This window comes from Thamnophis sirtalis, unplaced genomic scaffold (assembly GCF_051295495.1).
Source record: "Thamnophis sirtalis isolate CommonGarterSnake01/CBP01778 unplaced genomic scaffold, rThaSir2_p1.2 scaffold_13, whole genome shotgun sequence".
Lineage (NCBI taxonomy): Eukaryota > Metazoa > Chordata > Lepidosauria > Squamata > Natricidae > Thamnophis > Thamnophis sirtalis.
This window is the reverse complement of record NW_028261393.1, coordinates 47,358,628-47,380,141: the sequence shown is the minus strand read 5'-3', so window position 1 is coordinate 47,380,141 and position 21,514 is coordinate 47,358,628. Positions and strand designations below refer to the sequence as shown.

Here is a 21,514-nt window from a genome sequence, read left to right as displayed (position 1 = left end):
TTTTCCTCTCATTTTTGCCTTCCCCAGACCCCAGGAGCATTCTGGAAGCCTCCTAAAGGTTATGCATGTCCATTTTTGCAAAGGGGCAGGGTTCTGGGAAGCCAAAAATGCTGTATTCAGTGTATAAGACGCACCCAGATTTTCACCCCCTTTTTTGAGGGAAAAAGGTGCATCTTATACTCCGAAAAATACGGTATATGTTGCTCCATACATTTGTATTAGGCAGGGCAATAATTTTCCTCCCTAAGATGGAACATCTTAGACAAACTAATCCTAATTCTTCCTCCCCTTTCATTGTACTTTTGGACTGTTTTCTTATTCTGATTCCATACTTGGCATCTATATTTAAGCCTAAACTTTGTATATTATAATTCCCACAAGAGCAAATCCTTTTCAAGAGATTGGCAATCACCAAGCAAGGGCCCTAACACAAGGACTCTAGTACTTTATCACAAACAGAATTCTTGGGAATAAAAATGTCTTTGTTTCTTTCCCAGACATCTAGGAAAACATCTTTTTCTAAGGCAAATCTAGAAGCATACTAAAAAGCAGAGACATCACCCTGCCAACAAAAGTGTGTATGATCAAGCTTATGGTTTTCCAAAATGCAATGAATGGCTGTGAAAGTTGGACCATAAGAAAGGCTGAGCGCCAAAGAATGGAGGCCTTTGAGCTCTGGTGTTGGAGAAGACTCCTGTGAGTCCCTTGGACTGCAAGGCCATCCAACCAGTCGGTCCTAGAGGAGATCCACCCTGACTGCTCTTTAGAAGGCCAGATCCTGAAGAGGAACTCCAATACTTTGGCCGCCTAATGAGAAGGAAGGACTCCCTGGAGAAGAGCCTCATGCTGGGAAAGATGGAGGGCAAAAGAAGAAGGGGACGACAGAGAATGTGGTGACTGGATGGAGTCACTGAAACAATAGGCGTGAGCTTAAATGGACTCCAGAGGATGGTAGAGGACAGGAAGTCCTGGAGGAATGTTGTCCATGGGGTTGCGATGGGTCGGACACAACTTCACAACTAACAACAACAAGGCATGCTGGCTGGGGAAATTCTGAAAATGGACGTTTGCACAGCTTCAAGTTGCTAAGGTAAATTTTTGCCACTATCATTTTTTGAAATTGGAGCTGTTGTGAGAATGATTGCTAGATGGTTGGGCCATTATAGAATCGAGGTGGCGCAGTGGTTAGAGTGCTGTACTGCAGCCACTTCAGCTGACTGTTATCTGCAGTTCGGCGGTTCAAATCTCACCGGCTCAGGGTTGACTCAGCCTTCCATCCTTCCGAGGTGGGCAAAATGAGGACCCAGATTGTGGGGGCGATATACTGACTCTGTAAACCGCTTAGAGAGGGCTGAAAGCCCTATGAAGCGGTATATAAGTCTAACTGCTATTGCTTCTGCTATTATATCAAAAATACTTGAAGAGTTTCAAATAATCGATGAAATATATTCCAAATAACATATAATATATATACACAGAAAACTTTGTTTTTATTTCATAATGTTCTTGAAGACAAGACTGCGCAGAGAGGAATGTTAGGAGGCAAACTTTTCTCTCACACCATCAGTATTTCCAAATATGCAGAGTGTTGTCATCCCTCATGCCAGAAAGAATTGATTTCATGCTATTTAAAACACTGCGACATTGGCTCCTCGGAAATCAGAAAAGATGCAGAGATGAAAAAAGAACCAAAGATTGTCCTGACGTGAATTTTGCTTTCGGCAATGAAACACTCTTTTTGTGGCCATCTTCCAGGAAATCCCGTTCTTTGCAAAACATTCACGTTTTCTGCATGTTTTCTACACATGCTATTTGTAAACCATAACTCCTGGAGCCTGGCTAGAATCTGCGGGCCGCAGCACCAAGAGAAGAAACTTCTTAGTTCAATATCAGAACTTCTGTTCTTGGAAGTTGAAATGTTCATTTTTCCATCAGAGCTTCTAGCTGCTCTTGAAGAGATGCCAGCTGCAGAGAAAGGAGGAGAAATGAAAAAAAAAAACTATTATTAAACAATGAAATCTACAACCAGTCCCATCTTTCTCCTTCAAATAAAGGTCCACGGATCTTTCTGATGCAGGAGGGGGTGCACAGGTAAACCCACCAGTGGCTGGCCAGGTTAGGTGGTCTTAATAGAATTGACCTTATAAATTCATATTAGCTTGGCTTTTCATTCTAGTGCCCTGGGGTTCCAACTATGACTTTTAGCTTGAGTGAACTTTCTCTCCAACTTCCCCATAAGTATTAAAAATAGTGCTTAACAGTGTGGCAAGACCCCGTAAAAGAGGGGCACAGGAAGCCAGGCGTGGGTGAGAGATAGAACAGAGGTGAAACAGCTAACATTCCAAATGAACTTCTCCTTTTCGAAATGTCATGCTTGTCTCGTGTATGGAAACGCCTTGAGAATGCACAGTGTGGAACACGGCATAAAAGTAGCATCCTGGGCAGAGCCCAGGCAGTTCAGATTTTGGTGTGTGAGCACGCTGAACTCGATGCATCAAATAAACCTGTTTCTCTCACCTTCGTGGTCTTGAGTCCTGGTCTTTCATAAGTAGATTACAAACCTCAAATCTGCTGCAACATTTCCATTAGTTCCCCGATCTCTCTATCTCTAGGCAGACAATCTTTCCTATTATTCCTAACCCGTACGATAATCCTTTCTTCTCACTTTTATAAAAGGTGATCTCGCTAGGTCCATAGTTTCAACACAAAAATGGGCCTGAGTGGGAGGACGTGAATGGAAGCTTTTTCTGTGTAGAGATTTTGGGAACATAGCAATGAAGAAGAAGGGAAACATCAAGGCGTTCTCCTAAAGTCATGACCCGCATTTGATTTCCTCAGGGCTGTCTAGACAATGCAAAATGTTCTCCTCACGGTTGCTGAATCTTGTCCTTGTGGGTTTGTTCTCCAGCGCATGGCCCACCATTGAAGACTCATCAGGACAAGATCCAGCAGTCCATCTGCATTTAAGACAGCAAAGCCCACATTTTGGATAGAGTGGATTGCTGGTTTGAAAGAGGGCATCTGTCTCAAATTGAACAGCCTTCTCTCAACACAGGAGGAGGGATACAACATTATCTGTCTCCAGTTTACAACACAGTCCTTTCAGCAGTTCCAAAAGGGCTCCACACCCAGTTGTACCACTCGGTTGACCCTAAGGACACAGATAAACCTTCAAGTGGCCTCAATGACGCTCTAAAAAGAATGCAAATGACCAGCTGTCTGCCAAGGAGTATAAATCTTTTCATTCCACACCACCCAGTCAGATCTGAAGAAGCTTCTTGGATGAGAAGCGAAACCTCTTCAGAGAATAACAAGAAAGTCCAGTTGCCTCCTTGAAAAAGCACCTTTGGGACAACAGTGATCTGGATGACACAGAATCTCCACAAACGTATCTCCTTCATGGATTTCTCAGCCTTCATCAGAGCTAATCTGAATTGCTAAAAAAACAACAACTCAGAAGCAATTGCATTTGTGAATTGTCTAATTCACAAAACAGGGTCTCCACAATATCTTTTTTTTTAAAGGATCTATTCTGATATTATAGATATCAAGCAAAAGACCACCCCCAAATCCCAGCCAGCTCAGCCAAGCAACATTCACTTGTAACCACGAAGTTGCTCTGATGGGTTTCCACTCATACGTGCACAATGGATGGAAGTTACCAGCAATTCAGAGCGTAGTCAAATGCTGGGTAACCGCTTAGTGCCCTGCAAATATTTTCCCAGGCTAGCCTACCAGTGAATGGTTCGCTTCTGTGTTTTGAACGTTCATCCCAGCTAAAATTGCTGCACCTTGTGGGTTTCTAAAAGCCTTCTTTCCACTCAGAATTCTACCGAAACGGCAGAAATCTTACCTGCTGTTTCTCTCGATCTTCTTGTTGTTTGAACTCATCCAGCACAGCTTGGAGACGTGTCTGGGAATTAGACCGATAACAAAGAGGTTATCTATGAGTGCAGTGGTTAGAGTGCAGTACTGCAGGCTACTTCTGCTGATTGCCAGCTGACTGCAATTTGGCAGTTCGAATCTCACCAGGCTCAAGGTTGACTCAGCTTCCATCCTTCCGAGGTGGGTAAAATGAGGACCCAGATTGTTGGGGACAATATGCTGACTCTGTAAACCGCTTAGAGAGGGCTGTAAAAGCACTGCGAAGCGGTATATAAGTCTAAGTGCCATTGCTAGTCTTGCCTTAGCATGAAAGGTGGCCAGGTGATCTTGGGTCAGCCCCCATCTCTTAGCACAACCCACCTCTCAATTTTTTCTGGTATAGCACCAGAAAAATTGCAATAAGCAAAATATATATTCAATATTGCATATCTTAACAGCAGCGAGGATTATATTTGCACAACGTTGGAAAAAAGGAATACCACGAGACGAAGAGACAATTAAGAGGATGCTGGATTGTGCAGAAATGGACAGACTCACATTGAAGGTTAAACAGATGCAGAACATTTTCAAACATGGAATTGATTCTACCAGGGGTTGAGGGGGGGGGAAGGGGGGTGGAGGTTAAGAATCCAATCTGTACTGTTAAGCAAATAAAATAACCCAATCACCAGGAGCAGGTGAGTTCTAGTCCCGCCTTAGGCATGAAAGATGGCTGGGTGATCTTGAGCAGTGTTTCTCAACCTTGGCAACTTGAAGATGTCCGGACTTCAACTCCCAGAATTCCCCAGCCAGCGAATGCTGGCTGGGGAATTCTGGGAGTTGAAGTCCGGACATCTTCAAGTTGCCAAGGTTGAGAAACACTGATCTTGAGCACAGCCCACCTCTCAAAAGGTTGTTGTTCGGGGGAAAACAGGAAGAGGAAGGAGTGTGTTCGCTGCCTTGGGTTTCTAAACAATAATAAAGGTGGGATAAAAAAATTAATTCCAGAGTCACCTTGAGGGCCAGATTCTCCACTTTCATGATGAGGTCTTCTTGGCGTTTCCTGCGCTCCTGGGTCTCTTGCAGTTTGCCCTTCAGGTTGTCAATTTGCTTCTGGATTCCAGCCGCTACAAAGAGAGAAATAATAAATCAAGGGCTGTCCTGGTAACTGTTCTGACCGAGGCTTCCCAAGAGCCTGAAGCAAAGTCCTGGTCCCGACAAAAACCCCTTTTATTAACTGACTATGAATTCTGTTCATTCACATCCAGCAAAGTCTTTCAAGGGAGGATTTACGGTCACAGACCTTATCTAGCTTGGAGAGCTGCCAGGCCAAAATCTGCAAAACTTGGCAAGGAGTCTCGGAGAGTCACAAACCAATTAAGCGAACTAATGGTCTCCTGCAAACTCAACTCCCCTTTTGCTCCTCTTTTATTTCCTCTGGGAAGGGCCATTCATCATCCACCTGTGACCTTACTTCCAAGTCGACCCCTGTTCTTTAGCTGTTCCCTTCGTCTGGCAACTCTGTGCATGCGCACACTGGGAACAGGCTCCAGCTGTTCCTCTGCCTCACTGATGTCTGACTCTGAAGGCAGCTGATAACTGCCAGATGGCTCTGGCCCCCTCTCTACCTCCGACACAGAACCCTCATCATTCCCCAGACTTCATGACTGGCCCATGTTCCTCCCCTACCTCCTCACTGTCCGAATCTGCTGCCAGTTCCCCTGACCACTGGCCAGCCACAACAGTAATAAACCCAGGGCTGCCCCCAGGACCACCCAAAATCCCCTAACCCCATAGCACAGCTTCCTTTCCCACCAGCTCCTAACCGATTTGGCTGGTTCCTTCGTTCTCTTGCTGCTGGGAACTGGATTCGTTCAGCTTGCCCTGCAGCCTCCTCTCCAAGTCTTCCTCTGTATCCATCACGTTCAGATCTTCGTCGTCATGGTGATCTCTCTCATCTTCATCGCTGCTGCTGCTGCTGATTTCATTAAACATCTCCCGGAGTTCGTCACGTTCTGCTGGTTGGACAGGGAAAGGAAAAGGAGCCAATTACTCCTCAATGTTACCGCATTGTGTCTTGTTCAGAAGACTGGCTAATCTGGTCTCTACACCTCAATGCCCCCCCCCCCTAGCCATTTGGTTAGCAACAGCAATAGAAGTTAGACTTATATACCGCTTCATAGGGCTTTCAGCCCTCTCTAAGCGGTTTACAGAGTCAGCATATCGCCCCCACAGTCTGGGCCCTCATTTCACCCACCTCGGAAGGATGGAAGGCTGAGTCAACCTTGAGCCAGTGAGATTAGAACCGCTGAACTGCAGATAACAGTCAGCTGAAGTGGCCTGCAGTACTGCACTCTAACCACTGCGCCACCTCGGCTCTTTAGGACAGGGGTCAGCAACCTGCAGCTCTGGAGTCGCATGTGGCTCTTTCATTCCTCTGCTGCGGCTCCGTCTCCAGTCGGCTCCACAATTGATAGGGCTTTCGGTTAGGACAGGGAGAAGAAAAAGGACGCCGCACTAGGAGTAGACTCTATGGTGATGGTGGTGGGAAAGTGGACTTCCGGTCAGCAGAGGAAAAACAACACCGCACTAGGAGGAGACTCTATGGTGGGGGAACTGAACCTCCAGTTGGCTCCAGAATTGAACAGGGGACTTCTGTTTAGGGCCTTTGTGGCTCTGAGTGTTCAAGGATGCTGACCCCTGGGTTAGGGCTATCCTGATTGCAGAACTCCAGGGGATCACAAGGTGGCAACAGAGAGCTGGAGGAAATATTAATGCTTTGCCGCCATCTAGTGGCTGTTCAAGAATTGGCAATGCTGGGGTAGCATCCTAAAATGTGACCATACCTGAAGATCCATGGCCTTGTTTATGCCCGGTCATGCCAGGAGAAGAAATATCCAGGCCTGTAAGCAGCCCATGATTCTCAGCTTCCTTCGTTTCATCTTCTGCAATCACTTCCCAGCCTGAATTCAGGCACGGTCAAGTTAAGGGAAATGTAATTCAATTCAATAGGGAATGACATCATCAAGAAACAGAATTTGCATGTTGGATAAATTATTCTTGCATTTTCCCCACCAGCCTCACTCAATTTGATGAAGGGAAGTTCAGCTTTAGAAATGGTGTCCCAAAGAGAGAATTCCAGTCAAATTCCCATGGATGGAACATAACGCCTCTGACTTACCGTATTTTTAGGAGTATGAGACGCACCTTTTTCCTCAAAAAAGAGGGTGAAAATCTGGGTGCGTCTTATATACACTGAATGCAGCATTTTTGGCCTACCGAAACCTCGCCCCCTTTGCAAGGATGGACGTGCAGAGGGTTTGCACAGAGGCTTGGGCATACCAGGGGTTGTGACACTAAATACATACCTACTTCCCTGGCTCAGCTGATAAGGAGGAGAACCTTGTGGCTTAGTGGTTAACACACTGCTTAATATGTAATACAGCACAGGTTCAAATCCCAATAAAGGTATGGCTAGCTGATGAGAGCTAAATAGCTTGAAATAGATTTATACTAGTCTCTCTTTATTTATTTATTTATCAGCACAAATGCAACACAAATGTAACAAAGGCAACAGTAAAAATAATGACTTTCTGTCGTGATGGTTTCTTGCGATGAGCTAATAGACAGAGAAAGGAAGCAGTCTGCTTCCTTCCATATTTGGGCATACCAGGGGTTGTGACACTAAATACATACCTACTTCCCTGGCTCAGCTGATAAGGAGGAGAACCTTGTGGCTTAGTGGTTAACACTACTGCTTAATATGTAATACAGCACAGGTTCAAATCCCAGTAAGGGTATGGCTAGCTGATGAGAGCTAAATAACTTGAAATAGATCTATACTAGTCTCCCTTTATTTATTTATTTATCAGCAAAAATGCAACATTATATATATATGTGTGTGTGTGTGTGTGTGTGTGTGTGTGTGTGTGTGTGTGTGTGCGCGCGCGCACACACACACATATTTTGCAGAAAACGAGGCGTACAGAGGGTTTGGGAGGCCTGCAGAGTGCAAAAACTTTTTTTAAAAAAAATTACCTCTTCAAAACCATGCCACGTCTTATACTCCGGTGCGTCTTATAGTCCGAAAAATACGGTACTTACAAGGTGATTTAAGTAACACATTGACGCCTTTAGTGGCTTTCCATACTTCTACTCAAACTCACAGAAAGTTGTAATGGGGAAAAAGAAACCCCACCAATTCCTGGGGACAATTCCGGGGTTTTCGGTGAGAAATCGTTAGAAAATTTCAGCCACCTGGGTTGGAAATTTCATCCCATTTTTTAAAAAAATTCGGTGAAACATTTCTAAAGCCCTTTGATGCCCAAGTTTAGGTGGTTCCCGGTTTTCCAGTAGCAGCCAAGCATGGATCGCTCCCCACTACAGATAGTTCTCAACTTACAACTAGCTATTCATTTAGCGACCAGTCAAAGTTACAAAAGGCCTGAAAAAAGCGAGTAAGGACCGTTTTGCTGCCTCCTTGTGGTCATGTGATAAAAAACCAGGCACTTGGCAACTGGCATGTACTTATGACAGTTCCACTGTCCTGGGTCATGCAATCACCGTTTGTAAACTTTTCCAGCAGGGTTTCAACACGTCAACGAGAAGCCGGGTTTGCTTAACGATCCCCTGGTTCATTTAACAACTTCCATGATTTGCTTAACAACGGTGGCAAAAAGAGTCATAAAGTGGGGCAAAACTCACTTAACGACAGCCTTGCTTAGCAGAATGGGAATCTGGGGCTCAGTTGTGGTCTTGAGGACTGGCTATTCATTTCAAAATAAATCTTTGGGGGGGAGGATACGGACACTGACGGCTTCGGCATCTGTGCTGAGAAGGCGCTTCACTTCTTTCTCCACATCTGGAGACTCGATATACTGCAACAGAGAAAAGGAGGAAAAAGAGAGAGATTGTATAATCCCAGCTGAGTTCTTGCCTCTAGAGCACTTTAGTGGTTTATTTCTTACCACCTGCTAGGTTCTCTAAAATATTCAAAAATATATCTGGCAACTGTTGGAAATGTAACCCAAAAACGGGGACATATTACCATATGTGGTGGGACTGTGTTAAAGCAAAAGAAAAGAAAAAGAAATTGGGCAAAATACATAAAAAGATGGGAAAACACAAAGATTTTAAATCTGAGCTTTTTCTGTTAGGTATAGGCACCAGAAAAATGTGATAAGCAAAATGAGCCGCGGTGGCGCAGTGATTAGAGTGCAGTAATTCAGGCTACTTCAAGAGCCAAGGTGGCGCAGCACTGCAGGCTACTTCAGCTGACTGCAGTTCAGCAGTTCGGCTGTTCAAATCCCACCAGGCTCAAGGTTGACTCAGCCTTCCATCCTTCCAAGGTGGGTAAAATGAGGACCTGGATTGTTGTTGGGGCAATATGCTGACTCTGTAAACCGCTTAGAGAGGGCTGAAAGCCCTATGAAGCGGTATATAAGTCTAACTATTGCTATTGCTACTTCTGCTGATCACCAGCTGCCAGCAGTTTGGCAGTTCGAATCTCACCAGGCTCAAGGTTGACTCAGCTTTCCATCCTTCCAAGGTGAATAAAATGAGGACCCAGATTGTTGGGGGCAATGGGCTGACTCTATAAACCACTTAGAGAGGACTGTCAAGCACTGTGAAGCAGTATATAAGTCTTATTTTGTAATTGCTATTGCTATATTTAATATTGCATGTCTCAACAGCAGCGAGGATTATATTTGCACAACATTGGAAAAATGAAGAAATACCACGGGACGAAGGGGTAATTAGGAAGATACTGGATTGTGCAGAAATGGACAGACTCACATTGAAGGTTAAACAGAGAGAAGATACAGAATATTATCAAATATGGAATTTATTCTACCAGTGGTTGGGGGAAAAAACGGGGTGGAGATTAAGATTGTAATCTGTACTGCTAAGAAAATAAAATAACCCAGACAACACGATGTTTATTAAGCACCAACAAAATGTAAATGATAAAAAATTCATAAAACTTTTTAAAAAAAGAAAGAGTTTATTTCTCTCCTAACTTTCTGCTGTGGGGCACATCCATGTATAGCCATCAACTTCACCTTTCACATTCACTTCTGCACAATTATGCAAGGCTTCCCACTAGCATTCTGCCTCTCCATGTCGTAGGTCAAAACTTCCTCCACCTGGTCATCGAAAAGGCACAAAAACTAATAGCTTGCTGCAAAGGTGGGTTTTTTTCCCCCCAAGAGGCAACTGGACTCTTGTTTTTCTTTGAAGACATCTCGCTTCTCATTCAAGAAGCTTCTTCAGCTCCAGAAGAAGCTTCTTAGATGAGAAGTGAAATGTCTTCAAAGAAAAACCACGGAAGTGCAGTTGCCCCTTGAAAAAAAAAGTACCTTTGGCAATGAATTGGGCTAAAAGAATATGTGCGAAACCTTAAATGGCAAGGAAAAGTAAGAAAAATAGATGGATAATTCAGACCAGGGAACAGGAGAGAAAAAGAGCAATAGAGGGCTTAACTGAAGAACAAGAATAGGGAGGAAAAAGGAACATAAAATGGAAAACAGCTAGAGGTTTCCACTGGAGTAAAATAGGCTAATAGATGAAACAGGGAATGAGAACTTGGATTAATTTTGAAGGGTCAATTAATGACGTGGCACGACAAAACGGCGCTCGACTAAAGCGTGCCCGATTAAACCGCGTCGCTGACGTCATCAACAGGGCGACAACAGCGAGCGTGGAGAAAGAAGGGCGCTTTAATAGCGCTTTGAAAGCAAGCCGATTCAAGTTAAGGTAAGGATTAGGTTTAGGGTTAGGTTTAGGATTAGGTTTAGGGTTAGGTTAAGGGTTAGGTTAAGGGTTAGGTTTAGGATTAGGTTTATGGGGGTTAGGTTTAGGTTTAGGGGTTAATTTTAGGTTTAGCGTTTACAGCATGCTTGTCTCCGCACTGTTGTCGCCCTGTGATGACGTTAGCTACGCGGTTTCGTCGAGCGTGCTTTAGTCCAACGCGGTTTTGTGGTGGAACCATTAATGATGCTGTAGATGTATTAAAAAGGAAATCAGGGTAAAATGGAAAATATGAAAAGAGAACACTAGAGCTGAAATTGGAACAGAATTATGATGTAAAATGGATTGTGTACATGGGAAGATGTAAAAAGGAAAAACACCGGACAACACTTTGTTCTTAAATATGTATGTGTAACCAAAAATAAAATAAAAACTTGATTAAAAAATAAAAATAAAAAAGTACCATTGGGACAGCCATGACATGGAGGACCAAGGATCTCCACAAACATTTAGTAACTTGCTGCTAATCCACACACACACACACACACACACACACACTGTGTTCCTTGTTCCAGGTTTTATTTGTGCGTGTGTGAATGGGGTCGGGGGGGGGGATGGGGGGGGATGGAGAAGATTGGGAAACAGGGTCAGTGTAGAATGACACCTTGGCTTCAAGAGGAAGGGATGAAATCTCAGGAGCTTGGAGGTGGGGCCAAGTAGGTATTCCCACCCAGAAGCAACTTCTCAGGTCATAGCTCCAGAGGAACTTAATTGTCTATCTTCTCAAGTTGCACCCAAGTGTTGTGGAGGACTATGCTCAGCAACCATGCGCCTCAAAAGTATCTCAAAGGAAGGGTGACCATCATCCCTTTTGAGCGTTTTCCTCATTCTCAAAGCAGGTTTCAAAACTTCCCACTTAGAATAAACTTCCTAAAACAACGTAAGAATAAACTAAGATACTGTCTTACCCTGCATTACTATTACTATTAATCTTCTCATTGTTCCTATCCCCCACCTCCTCCCACTTAGGACTGCATGACTGCAACTTTGATGCTTGTATCCTTATGATTTATATTGTTTCCTAATATGATTTGATTGCGTATTTGTACCCTATGACTAACATCAAGTGCTGTACCTTATGATTCTTGACAAATGTACCTTTTCTTTTATGTACACTGAGAGCATCTGCACCAAAGACAAATTATTTGTGTGTCCAATCACGCTTGGCCAATAAAGAATTCTACTCTATTCTATCCTTGACTCAAATTCCCAATTGAGCTTTACATTTGGACTCTGGCTTCCGTAAGCAACAGATCTCGAAGGCTCACGTACATGACTCACCTTCTTCTTAGCCGTCTTTCGGAAGCGCCTCTTTCGGACGTTCTTCAACGGGAGAGTAACTGCAAGAAGAAAACAAGTGAATTGGCAAAGGGAAGATAGAACAGGAGGGGGCAGCCAACTGGTCTTTGGGGTGTAGAGGAGATGCTAGCGTTCTGAACCAAAGACAGGAAGAGCAATGGGTCTCATCGTCCTTCACGATGAAGGTGTAGTGGCCCACGAGCAGATTCGGTCAGTGAGAAGGTTGGGGAGGAACATGGGCCAGTCCTGGAGTCTGGGGAAGGCTCTGATGAGGGCTCTGTGGACACAGAGGAAGACTTGGAGAGGAGGCTGCAGGGCAAGCTGAACGAATCCAGTTCCCAGCAGAAAGAGAACGAAGGAACCAGCCAAATCGGTTAGGAACTGATGGGAAAGGAAGCTGTGCTATGGGGTTAGGGGATTTTGGGTGGTCCTTCAGCCCTGGGTTTATTACTGTTGTGGCCCGCCAGCAAAGCTGGGAACAGATTCGGAAAGTGAGGAGGTTGGGGAGGAACATGGGCCACTCCTGGAGTCTGGGGAAGGCTCTGATGAGGGCTCTGTGTTGGAGGCAGAGAGGGGGCCAGAGCCGTCTGACAGTTATCAGCTGCCTTCAGAGTCAGACATCAGTGAGGCAGACGAACAGCTGGAGCCTGTTCCCAGTGTGCGCATGCGCAGAGTTGCCAGACGAAGGGAACAGCTAAAGAACAGGGGTCAACTTGGGAGTAAGGCCACAGGTGGAGGATGAATGGCCCCTCCCAGAGGAAATAAAAGAGAAGCAAAAGGGGAGTGGAGTTTGCAGGAGACAGTGAGTTCGCTTAATTGGTTCGTGACTCTCCGAGACTCCTTGCCAAGTTTTGCAGATCTCGGCCTGGCAGCTCTCCAAGCCGGATAAGGTCTGTGACTGTAAATCCTCCCTTGAAAGACTTTGCTGGATGTGAATGAGCAGAATTCACAGTCAATTAATAAAAGGGGGTTTTGACCAGGAGTTTGCTTCATGCTCTTGGGAAGGCAGAATGGTGGCGGCATGGAGGTAGGGGACAATGCACAGATTAAGGCTCGCTAGCGTAGGTGTATGACCCAAGAGCTACTCACTGCCATGATTCCAGATAAATTTCTTCTCCCGGTCTTTATCCTTCTTCTTGTTGGCTCTAGCGTCAGTACTAACGGATGGTTCCTCTAAAGGAGGGTAGAGTTCTCCATCCACAGTGCACACAAGCATCTGAACTCCGCGACGGAATAAAAGAAAAATTGACTGTTATCAGAGAGAAATTAGAGGGTGTAAAAAGCCCAAGGAAAGTTATGTTACATCAAAGCACAGGCTTGCTTCGTTCAGTCTTGTCAGAGTGGTCAGTCAACCAGTTATCAGTGAGAAATTTGTAATATGAGCACAAATTGCTCAGTATTGGGAGATAAGACTCTGAATTTTCATAACTAGTTGCCACTGTCTTTTTTTTCAATCCACCATCACGTTGTCTAATTTCCTTTCAAGCTTCTATCAGTCCAGAACTGATGGGAGTTTTAAGCTCCAGGATGGCAGTTTGTTAGAAATGCTGCACCCTCAAAGGACTGTTAAGATCAACTGTATTCCATAACTGTTTGTGGTTTGGAGGAAAAAATAATAATTACAGATTTAAGAGGGGAAATGGAAAGAAGACATGCCTATGAAAATGAAAAGCAAAACCATCTTGGCTGAGCTTTCTGATTGGTGGGAGGGCTCGTGAATTAATTCGGGCATCTTTTGGAAACTTGACATCTACCTGGCAAATGTCGGCCGTTTTGTAGAAGGTCTTCTTATCGATGGTTTTCAAGCTTTCCATTGTGCAGGGCAAGTCCACCAACTTGGCAGCTAAGGGGACACGGTCCACTCGCACAATCCCGTGACGGCCATCCGCTGCAGGAATAAGGAAACGGGGGAATTGCTACGTCAGGGGTGTCAAACTCAAGGCCCACGGGCCAGATCCGGCCTGCGGGGTGCTTAGAACTGGCCCGTGGGGCCGCCTTGGAAAACAGCAAATGACCAGCCCAGGGTGCCTCTCTGTGTGGCCCCTCCGAGCTCTGTTTTCACCGGCAGAGGGCTGCAGGAGGCTGTCATGGTCCAAAACAGAGCTCAAGATGGCCATGCCCACACACCCACACACCCACACATACACACACACACCAGCTCCATTTTTGCTGGCATATTGGCTGTAGGAGGCTGTCGCAGCCGAAAACGGATGTCGAGCTGGCCACACCACACGCACACACCCCGAGGTCAAAACACAACCTTGATGTGGTCCTCGATGATATCAAGTTTGACACCCCCTGTGCTATGTGGTACTTATGAAACATTCAACCGCTGAGTATTTTTTATTATCAACTAGCCAATAGTTGCCGTCTGGGTATTTATTTATAGGGGGGAAATGTCTGGACCAAACATAATTTCTAATGTTGGATTCCCCCCCTCCCCCTTATCAGAGGGATCCCCCTTGTGGAGTACTTTGAAGCCGTTATCATGGCAACTGCACTGCGCTGTACAGTAAAAGCCATTTTAAGACACAACAGGCTGTATCTTAACAGAACGCATACCCTGAGGGGTTTTCAGGGTGTCTTACCCACACAATATTTGTTTCTAGAGAGGAAATCATCTTTGTACCAAGTTTGGTTGAAACTGCTCTAGGCATTCCAGAGTTATGCTGGAACGAATGAACACACACACACACACAAACACACACATATTGGAAGACTAGAACTTGAGGCTCATGATTTAATTAGAGCATCAGTCAGAACCCTGATAGCCACAAGGTTATGGGCTCAGACTATCGGGTTACTTCCATTATATGTGAAAAAGGTCCAAAAGTAGCGAAATGTGTGTTTGTGTATGTTGTGTGTGTTTAAATGACGAGAAAGACTCCATTTAGAAAGCTCTTTTCTGTTCATTTTTTCTCCCTATTTTAGAAATGGCAGTGAAATGAGATGTTAGACCACATTCAAATGTTTTCGACTCTCAAGAAATGCGTCCCAAAAAGGCTAAGCACGGGATGAACTAACTCAAAAGTCAAATGAACTGCAACGGCAACAGAACAATATTTTACTAGGGTCCAAGACCAGTACGAAAATAAAGCAAAACAATCTGATGCAATCAAAATATAACAACGCTATAACCGTTCAATACATGGGTGGGTTTTTCTTGGCCAATCTGGATATCACGTAATCTTGTGGCCAAGACAGAAAACCTGGCTATTCAAAAATATGATTTCAGGACACCTGTCACTTAAGAAAATCTCTAGACAATCCTGATTCAGGTGACAATGGGTGGAAACTAATCAAGGAGAGAAGCGACTTAGAACTAAGGAGAAATTTCCTGACAGTTAGAACAATGAATCAGTGGGACAACTTGCCTCCAGAAGTTGGGAATGCCCCAACACTGGAAGATTTTAAGAAGAAGTTGGATAATCATTTGTCTGAAGTGGTGTAGGGTTTCCTGCCTAGGCAGGGGGTTGGACTAGAAGACCTCCAAGGTCCCTTCCAACTCTGCTATTGAATTGTATTGTATTGTGTTGTATTGACTAAGTATCAGTAGCACAATACTAAACAGCTGCAAAAAGAAGGGGAAAATTTACTAATGACATACTAGGAAAATCCAAGTATAGTTCTTGACATTTTTAGATTTCTTGCTTCCTCATCCATCCCTTATTCTTTTATGTTACAGGTAATCCTTGACTTACAACCACAACTGAGCCCAAAATTTCCATTGCTAAGTGAGACAATTGAGTTTTGTCCCATTTTATTACCTTTTTTGCCACAGCGGTTAACTGACTCACTCAGCTGTGAAGTTAGTAACACGATTGTCAAGGGAATCTGGCTTCTCCATTGACTTTGCTTGTCAGGGGGGTCACAAAAGCCGATCGCATGACTTAGGCAACCGGCATAAGTACATGCCAGTTGCCAAGCATCTGAATTTTCATCCTGTCACCAGGGGATTTTGCTGCAACCGTCATAAGGGTGAAAACCCATTACAAAAGTCACCTTTTCCAATGCCCGCTGTAACTTTGAATGGTCAACTAAATGAATGGCTGTAAGTCAAGGACCACCTGTACCTGATTTTTAAGGAAGAAATGAAAAGCACCTGATGTTGTCCCCTTACCATGCAATTCAATCGTGAGCCTGTCCTTCAAGTTGACGCTCCCAGACTGAACTGCTCTCCGCACCGTAGAAGCATATTCCTAAGCAGAGAGGCAGCGAGAACCAGGATCAAGGGACCATTACAGACATAAGCAGGAATGACAGCAAAATGGTAGGTGATGTTAGCATTTACTCATTTGGGGTTGGACTAGAAGACCTCCAAAGTCCCTTCCAACATTGTTTATTCTATTCTATTTTCTTATTCTATTCCTATTCTATTCTAATTATTTTTTATTCTATTTCTTATTCTGTTCTTATTCTATTATTCTTATTCTATTTCTATTCTATTATTTTTATATTATTTCTATTCTATTATTTTTATTCTATTTCTTTTTCTATTCTATTATTTTTATATTATTTCTATTCTATTCTATTATTCTTATTCTATTTCTATTCTATTCTTTCTTATCTTATTCCTATTCCATTCTAATTTTATTTCTTATTGTTCTTATTCTATTATTCTTAATCTATTTCTATTCTCTTATTCTTATTCTATTTTTTTCTTATCCTATTCCCATTCAATTCTATTCTAATTATTTCTTATTCTGTTCTTATTCTCTTATTCTATTCCTATTCTACTCTATACTTCTTATTCTATTCTTTCTTATCCTATTCTATTCTAATTATTTCTTATTCTAGTTCTTATTCTGTTCTTATTCTATTATTCTTATTCTATTTCTATTCTATTCTTCTTATTCTATTCTTTCCTATCCTATTCCTATTCTATTCTAATTATTTCTTATTCTAGTTCTTATTCTAGTTCTTATTCTGTTCTTAGTCTATTATTCTTTTTCTATTTCTATTCTATTCTTTTATTCTATTACATTCTCTTTCTTATTCTATTTCTTATTCTGTTCTTATTCCAATATTCTTTTTCTATTTCTATTCTATTTATTATTCTTATTCTATTTCTATTCTATTCTTTCTTATCCTATTCCTATACCATTCTAATTATTTCTTATTCTATTTCTTATGTTCTTATTCTATTATTCTTATTCTATTTCTATTCTACTATTCTAATTCTGTTTATTATTCTTATTCTATTTCTTATTCTTATTCTATTTCTTATTCTTATTCTATTTCCTATTCTGATTATATTTGTAATTCTATTCTATTCATTCTATTCCTAATATATTCTCCTATTTTATTCTTCGGGTCACTTACCGGAGGCAGCCGCAAAACGAACTGGCTCTCTAGCTCGTGGGGGATGTTATCCTTGTTCTTGGTCATCCTCACTTCTTAGAGGTTGAGAAGACAAGAAAAAACACAGTTACCCAACTGTTTCACAAGTGCCTTCCTTGAGCACTGCTAGGCAACTTGCCGAGTTGCTAGCAATCACACAACAGCAGTGCATACAAACGCATTCCATCCGGAAGCACCTTATCAGAGAGAACCGAGGTGTTACACCATAAGGTGAAGCTAATGTCTATGGGGATTCTCCATCACCCAGGTCATTGTTGTCCCAAAAGATGCTTTTTCAAAAAGGCAAGTGGACTTTCTTGGGGGGAGGGGGGGTCCTTGAGAAGGATGAGAAGTGAAACATTTTCAAGGAAAAAACTGTACTTCCAAAGAAGGGGAGAGTTCTCATTGGAAAATCAGCACGGAATTAAATCAGTGTCGTGGGATAAATAAAGTATTTGATGGGGATGAGGAAGATTTCACTTTAAGAGTTTATGGAGATTCTCCGTCATCCAGGTCATGGTTGTCCCAAAGATGCTTTTCCAAAAAGCAACTGGATTTTCCCTTGAAGACATTTCGCTTCTCATCCAAGAAGCTTCTTCAGTTCTGACACCTGAAATCCACCTGGGCTCGTTGCTACGGTTGAGAAACCCTTCTCTATTGTCAAATCCACCAAGGGAACATTGAAAGTCAGAACTGAAGAAGCTTCTTGGATGAGAAGCGAAAAACAAAGTCCAGTTGCCTTTTGGGAAAAGCACCTTCGGGACATGTATTGAAGCCCAATTTCAGCCTTATAGCCTTATAGGTCTTATTGGAAGCCATTAAATTTGAAAGCAGAATGGTTTCCTTAGTGCATCGCATCCACTCGGCTTATTTCCATTATTTAATTAAAGACAACGAGATTGCTTCTACTTAAACAAGAATACGTTAATGTTTTGTTGTTGTTAGTTGGGAAGTCGTGTCCGACCCATCGCAACCCCATGGACAATGTTCCTCCAGGCCTTCCTGTCCTCTACCAACCTCTGGAGTCCATTTAAGCTCACACCTACTGCTTCAGTGACTCCATCTAGCCACCTCATTCTCTGCTGTCCCTTTCTTCTTTTACCCTCAATCGTTCCCAGCATCAGGCTCTTCTCCAGGGAGTCCTTCCTTCTCATGAGGTGGCCAAAGTATTTGAGTTTCCTCTTCAGGATCTGGCCTTCTAAAGAGCAGTCAGGGTTGATCTCCCCTAGGACTAACCGGTTGGATGGCCTTGCAGTCCAAGGGACTCGCAGGAGTCTTCTCCAACACCAGAGTTCAAAGGCCTCCATTCTTTGGCGCTCAGCCTTTCTTATGGTCCAACTTTCACAGCCATCCATTGCAACTGGGAAAACCATAGCCTTGATTATATGCACTTTTGTTGGCAGGGTGATGTCTCTGTTTTTTAGTATGCTGTCTAGATTTGCCATAGCTTTCCTCCCCAGGAGGAAGCATATTTTAATTTCTTGGCTGCAGTCCCCATCTGGGATGATCTTGGAGCCCAGGAAAATAAAATCTGTCACTGCCGCCATTTCTTCCCCATCTATTTGCCAGGAATTGAAAGGTCCAGATGCCATGATCTTAGTTTTCTAAATATTGAGTTTCAAGCCACCTTTTGCACTCTCCTCCTTCACCCGCATTTCTGCCATTAAGAGTGGTATCATCTGCATATCTGAGGTTGTTGATATTTCTCCCAGCAATCCTAACTCCAACTTTTGATTCATCTAGCTCTGCCTTTCTCATGATCTGCTCTGTGTATAAATTAATGTTTGCACAGCTTAAAAAAAGGACAGCTAAGGGATCTGTTCCCCTATCTTCCCACCTTAAGCAAACAAGCAAAATGCCTTCTTAGCTCTTTCAAATAAGGTGCCCCCGGGAGGACAGAAGTACAAATGTGGAGCATTAAGGAGAACACAGCATAATTTGATCGTCTGAAGCATGAAAATGCAGACACTGGAGAAAAGATCCTGCCACTTGCTGGAGCATGTAAAGGAAGGAAAGATCTGCTCCCATTAAATTAGTACTGTAACAAGAACGCTTTGATCCTTGTTCGTAAAAGCTGGCCAAGCACAGCCATATCGCCATCTCTCTCTCTCTCTCTCTCTCTCACACACACACACATACACACACACACACACCAGGAGTCTGCAGTTCTCCTGGGCATCGCTTTAGAAAAGCAGAATAGCTTTTTGTACCAAAATCAGCACACCTTCTAGAGAGGAAGCTAAAGACCCACCACCAGAGAAACGTAAAACACATTACTTGCAGACGCCATTCCTCCTCTTCTTGCTTCGTGCAAAGGTTTATAAAAACTTGTATCATTCAAAAATACTAAACGTAAATGCAAAGAAAGAGAGTTAAGAAAAAAAACCAGAGATTATCTGCAGATGAACCTATTGCTATATAGAAGGTTTAAACACATCATATGGTCTCCTTCTGTTCTTGGAATGAGACATTATTTCTGTAACAAAAAGCATACGGGGGGGGGGGACGCACTTCCTTGAATCTGTTTCCTATAGAACTTCGTATTAGGAATATGTCACAATAGCAAATCAGGAGATTTCTCAGCTCTGCGGCGTTTATCCAGCAGCAGCAAAAATGGAAGAGGCACAATCCAAAAGGCTATTTTTAATTTATGAAGAAACAATTTGGGAGAGGAATTCCGGTTCTGTAGGCCAGATCTAGGAGAGCCGAGGTGGCACAGTGGTTAGAGGGCAGCACTGCAGGCTACTTCAGCTGACTGCAGTTCTGCAGTTCGGCTGTTCAAATCTCACCGGCTCAGGGTTGACTCAGCCTTCTATCCTTCCGAGGTGGGTAAAATGAGGACCCGGATTGTTGGGGGCGATATGCTGACTCTGTAAACCGCTTAGAGAGGGCTGAAAGCCCTATGAAGCGGTATATAAGTCTAACTGCTATTGCTATTGCAAAAGCAGACAAAACCTCTTCAATGTCTTTGGGGCAAAAGACTATGTGGAATCTACTGCATCAAACCTTGAAATTAATCAGGTTTGCTCGAACCATGATTTAGAAGTCGGGCCACATGCCTTCCTGGGAGAGAAAGCCCCCTTCCCCACCCCGCAAGCATTTCTCTAGGATCTAGACTTATCTAAAATGGTTCTCCTGCTTGAGCAGGGGACTGGAGCTCCAAGACCTCCAAAGCCCCTTCCAGCCCATTCTATTCTAAAATTTAATCCAGTATTTCCCATTCAGGGCAGCTTTAAAACAAGTGGACTTGAGGGGACCTTGGTGTTCTTTGAGCTTGTGTTGTTGTCTTGCAGACGTTTCATTACTCAACTAGGTAACATCATCAGTGCTAGAAGGGAGTGGGAGAGGAAGAGGAGGATTGTGGGTCCTTGGGTGATCTCTGAGCTCGGTTGTTGTCTTGCAGACAACTAGGTAACATCATCAGTGTTACAAGGGAAGGGGGGGCTGCAGAAGGAAGGAGGAGAACTGTGGGGTCCTCGGTTTCTCTCTGAGCTTGGTTGTGATTTATGCTGAGGTTTCATGACCCAACTAGGTAACTTCATCAGTGCTAGTGAGGAATGGGATTCACTCACAGTTTACATTCTAGTGCCTTGCCCTGTCAATGTTGTTGGGACCAAGAAGCCCACTTCAATCCAACCCCCAGCTACCAATAGCCTCCGTTACCCACACAGCTGGACTTCAACTCCCAGAATTCCCCAGGAAGGAACCCTTCCCCACCCTCAGCCGCTTTAGAACTGGGGGATTCTGGGAGTTGAAGTCCACCCTTCTTAAAGTTGCCAAGCTGGAGGAAATCCAGGTGGAAAAGGACGAAAAACCAATATCGACCCAACAGCTAAGCAAAAAGAAGCCTCGAACCCCACCCCACCCCGCACAGGTGGAGGGGGTACGAAGCGGGGGCTTTGAGCCCCCAAAAACTATGGACACCCCCCCAAAAAAAAACAGGTGCGGGAGGGCGCCTAGGAGACCGAGGACCCCCGGCTGCTCCGAAGGGGCTTCTTCCGGGGGTCTCTTCCTCATTGGGGCAGGGCTGGGGGCTTGCCGAAGGACCCAACGGGGAGCCAAGCCGCCTCTCCCGCAGACCGGACTCACCTGCCACCGGTTACTCGACCGATCGAGATGCGGAAGCGGAAGGAGAACCGGAAGGGGCGGGGCCGCGGTCAGAAAAGGAGGGAGAGACGAGAGGGGATCTTCTGCGCATGCT

At 43.9% G+C, this 21,514-nt stretch overlaps 1 protein-coding gene across 6 annotated transcripts; it reads right to left on the bottom strand.

The window, feature by feature from the left end:
• Positions 1–1,469: 1,469 nt before the first annotated feature.
• TAF7L (TATA-box binding protein associated factor 7 like) lies at positions 1,470–21,462 on the bottom strand. 6 transcript variants are annotated; one of them, XM_087728073.1, is made up of 13 exons: positions 21,403–21,462; positions 19,591–19,659; positions 17,296–17,369; positions 16,094–16,172; positions 13,728–13,861; positions 13,063–13,189; positions 11,947–12,014; positions 8,669–8,741; positions 6,711–6,827; positions 5,691–5,882; positions 4,879–4,991; positions 3,854–3,913; positions 1,470–1,965 (listed from the first exon to the last, which is right to left on the bottom strand). In XM_087728073.1, exons 2-13 carry the CDS (start codon positions 19,601–19,603, stop codon positions 1,921–1,923), a joined length of 1,095 nt encoding a protein of 364 aa, XP_087584199.1. In that variant the 5' UTR covers positions 19,604–19,659; positions 21,403–21,462; the 3' UTR covers positions 1,470–1,920. The 6 variants fall into 6 exon arrangements, with proteins under 6 accessions (XP_087584199.1, XP_087584200.1, XP_087584202.1 ...); XM_087728074.1 differs by having other exon boundaries at positions 5,691–5,879; XM_087728076.1 differs by having other exon boundaries at positions 11,956–12,014.
• Between the last annotated feature and the right edge of the window lie 52 nt (positions 21,463–21,514).

Bases quoted from the DNA above. Each gene is read 5' to 3' on its own strand.
- TAF7L (XM_087728073.1), bottom strand. The intron at 12,015-13,062 runs GTGAGTAGCTCT...TTCTTCTTGCAG, and splicing joins ATTTATCTGGAATCATGGCA to TTACTCTCCCGTTGAAGAAC. The intron at 8,742-11,946 runs GTACGTGAGCCT...TCTCTGTTGCAG, and splicing joins CTAAGAAGAAGGTGAGTCAT to TATATCGAGTCTCCAGATGT.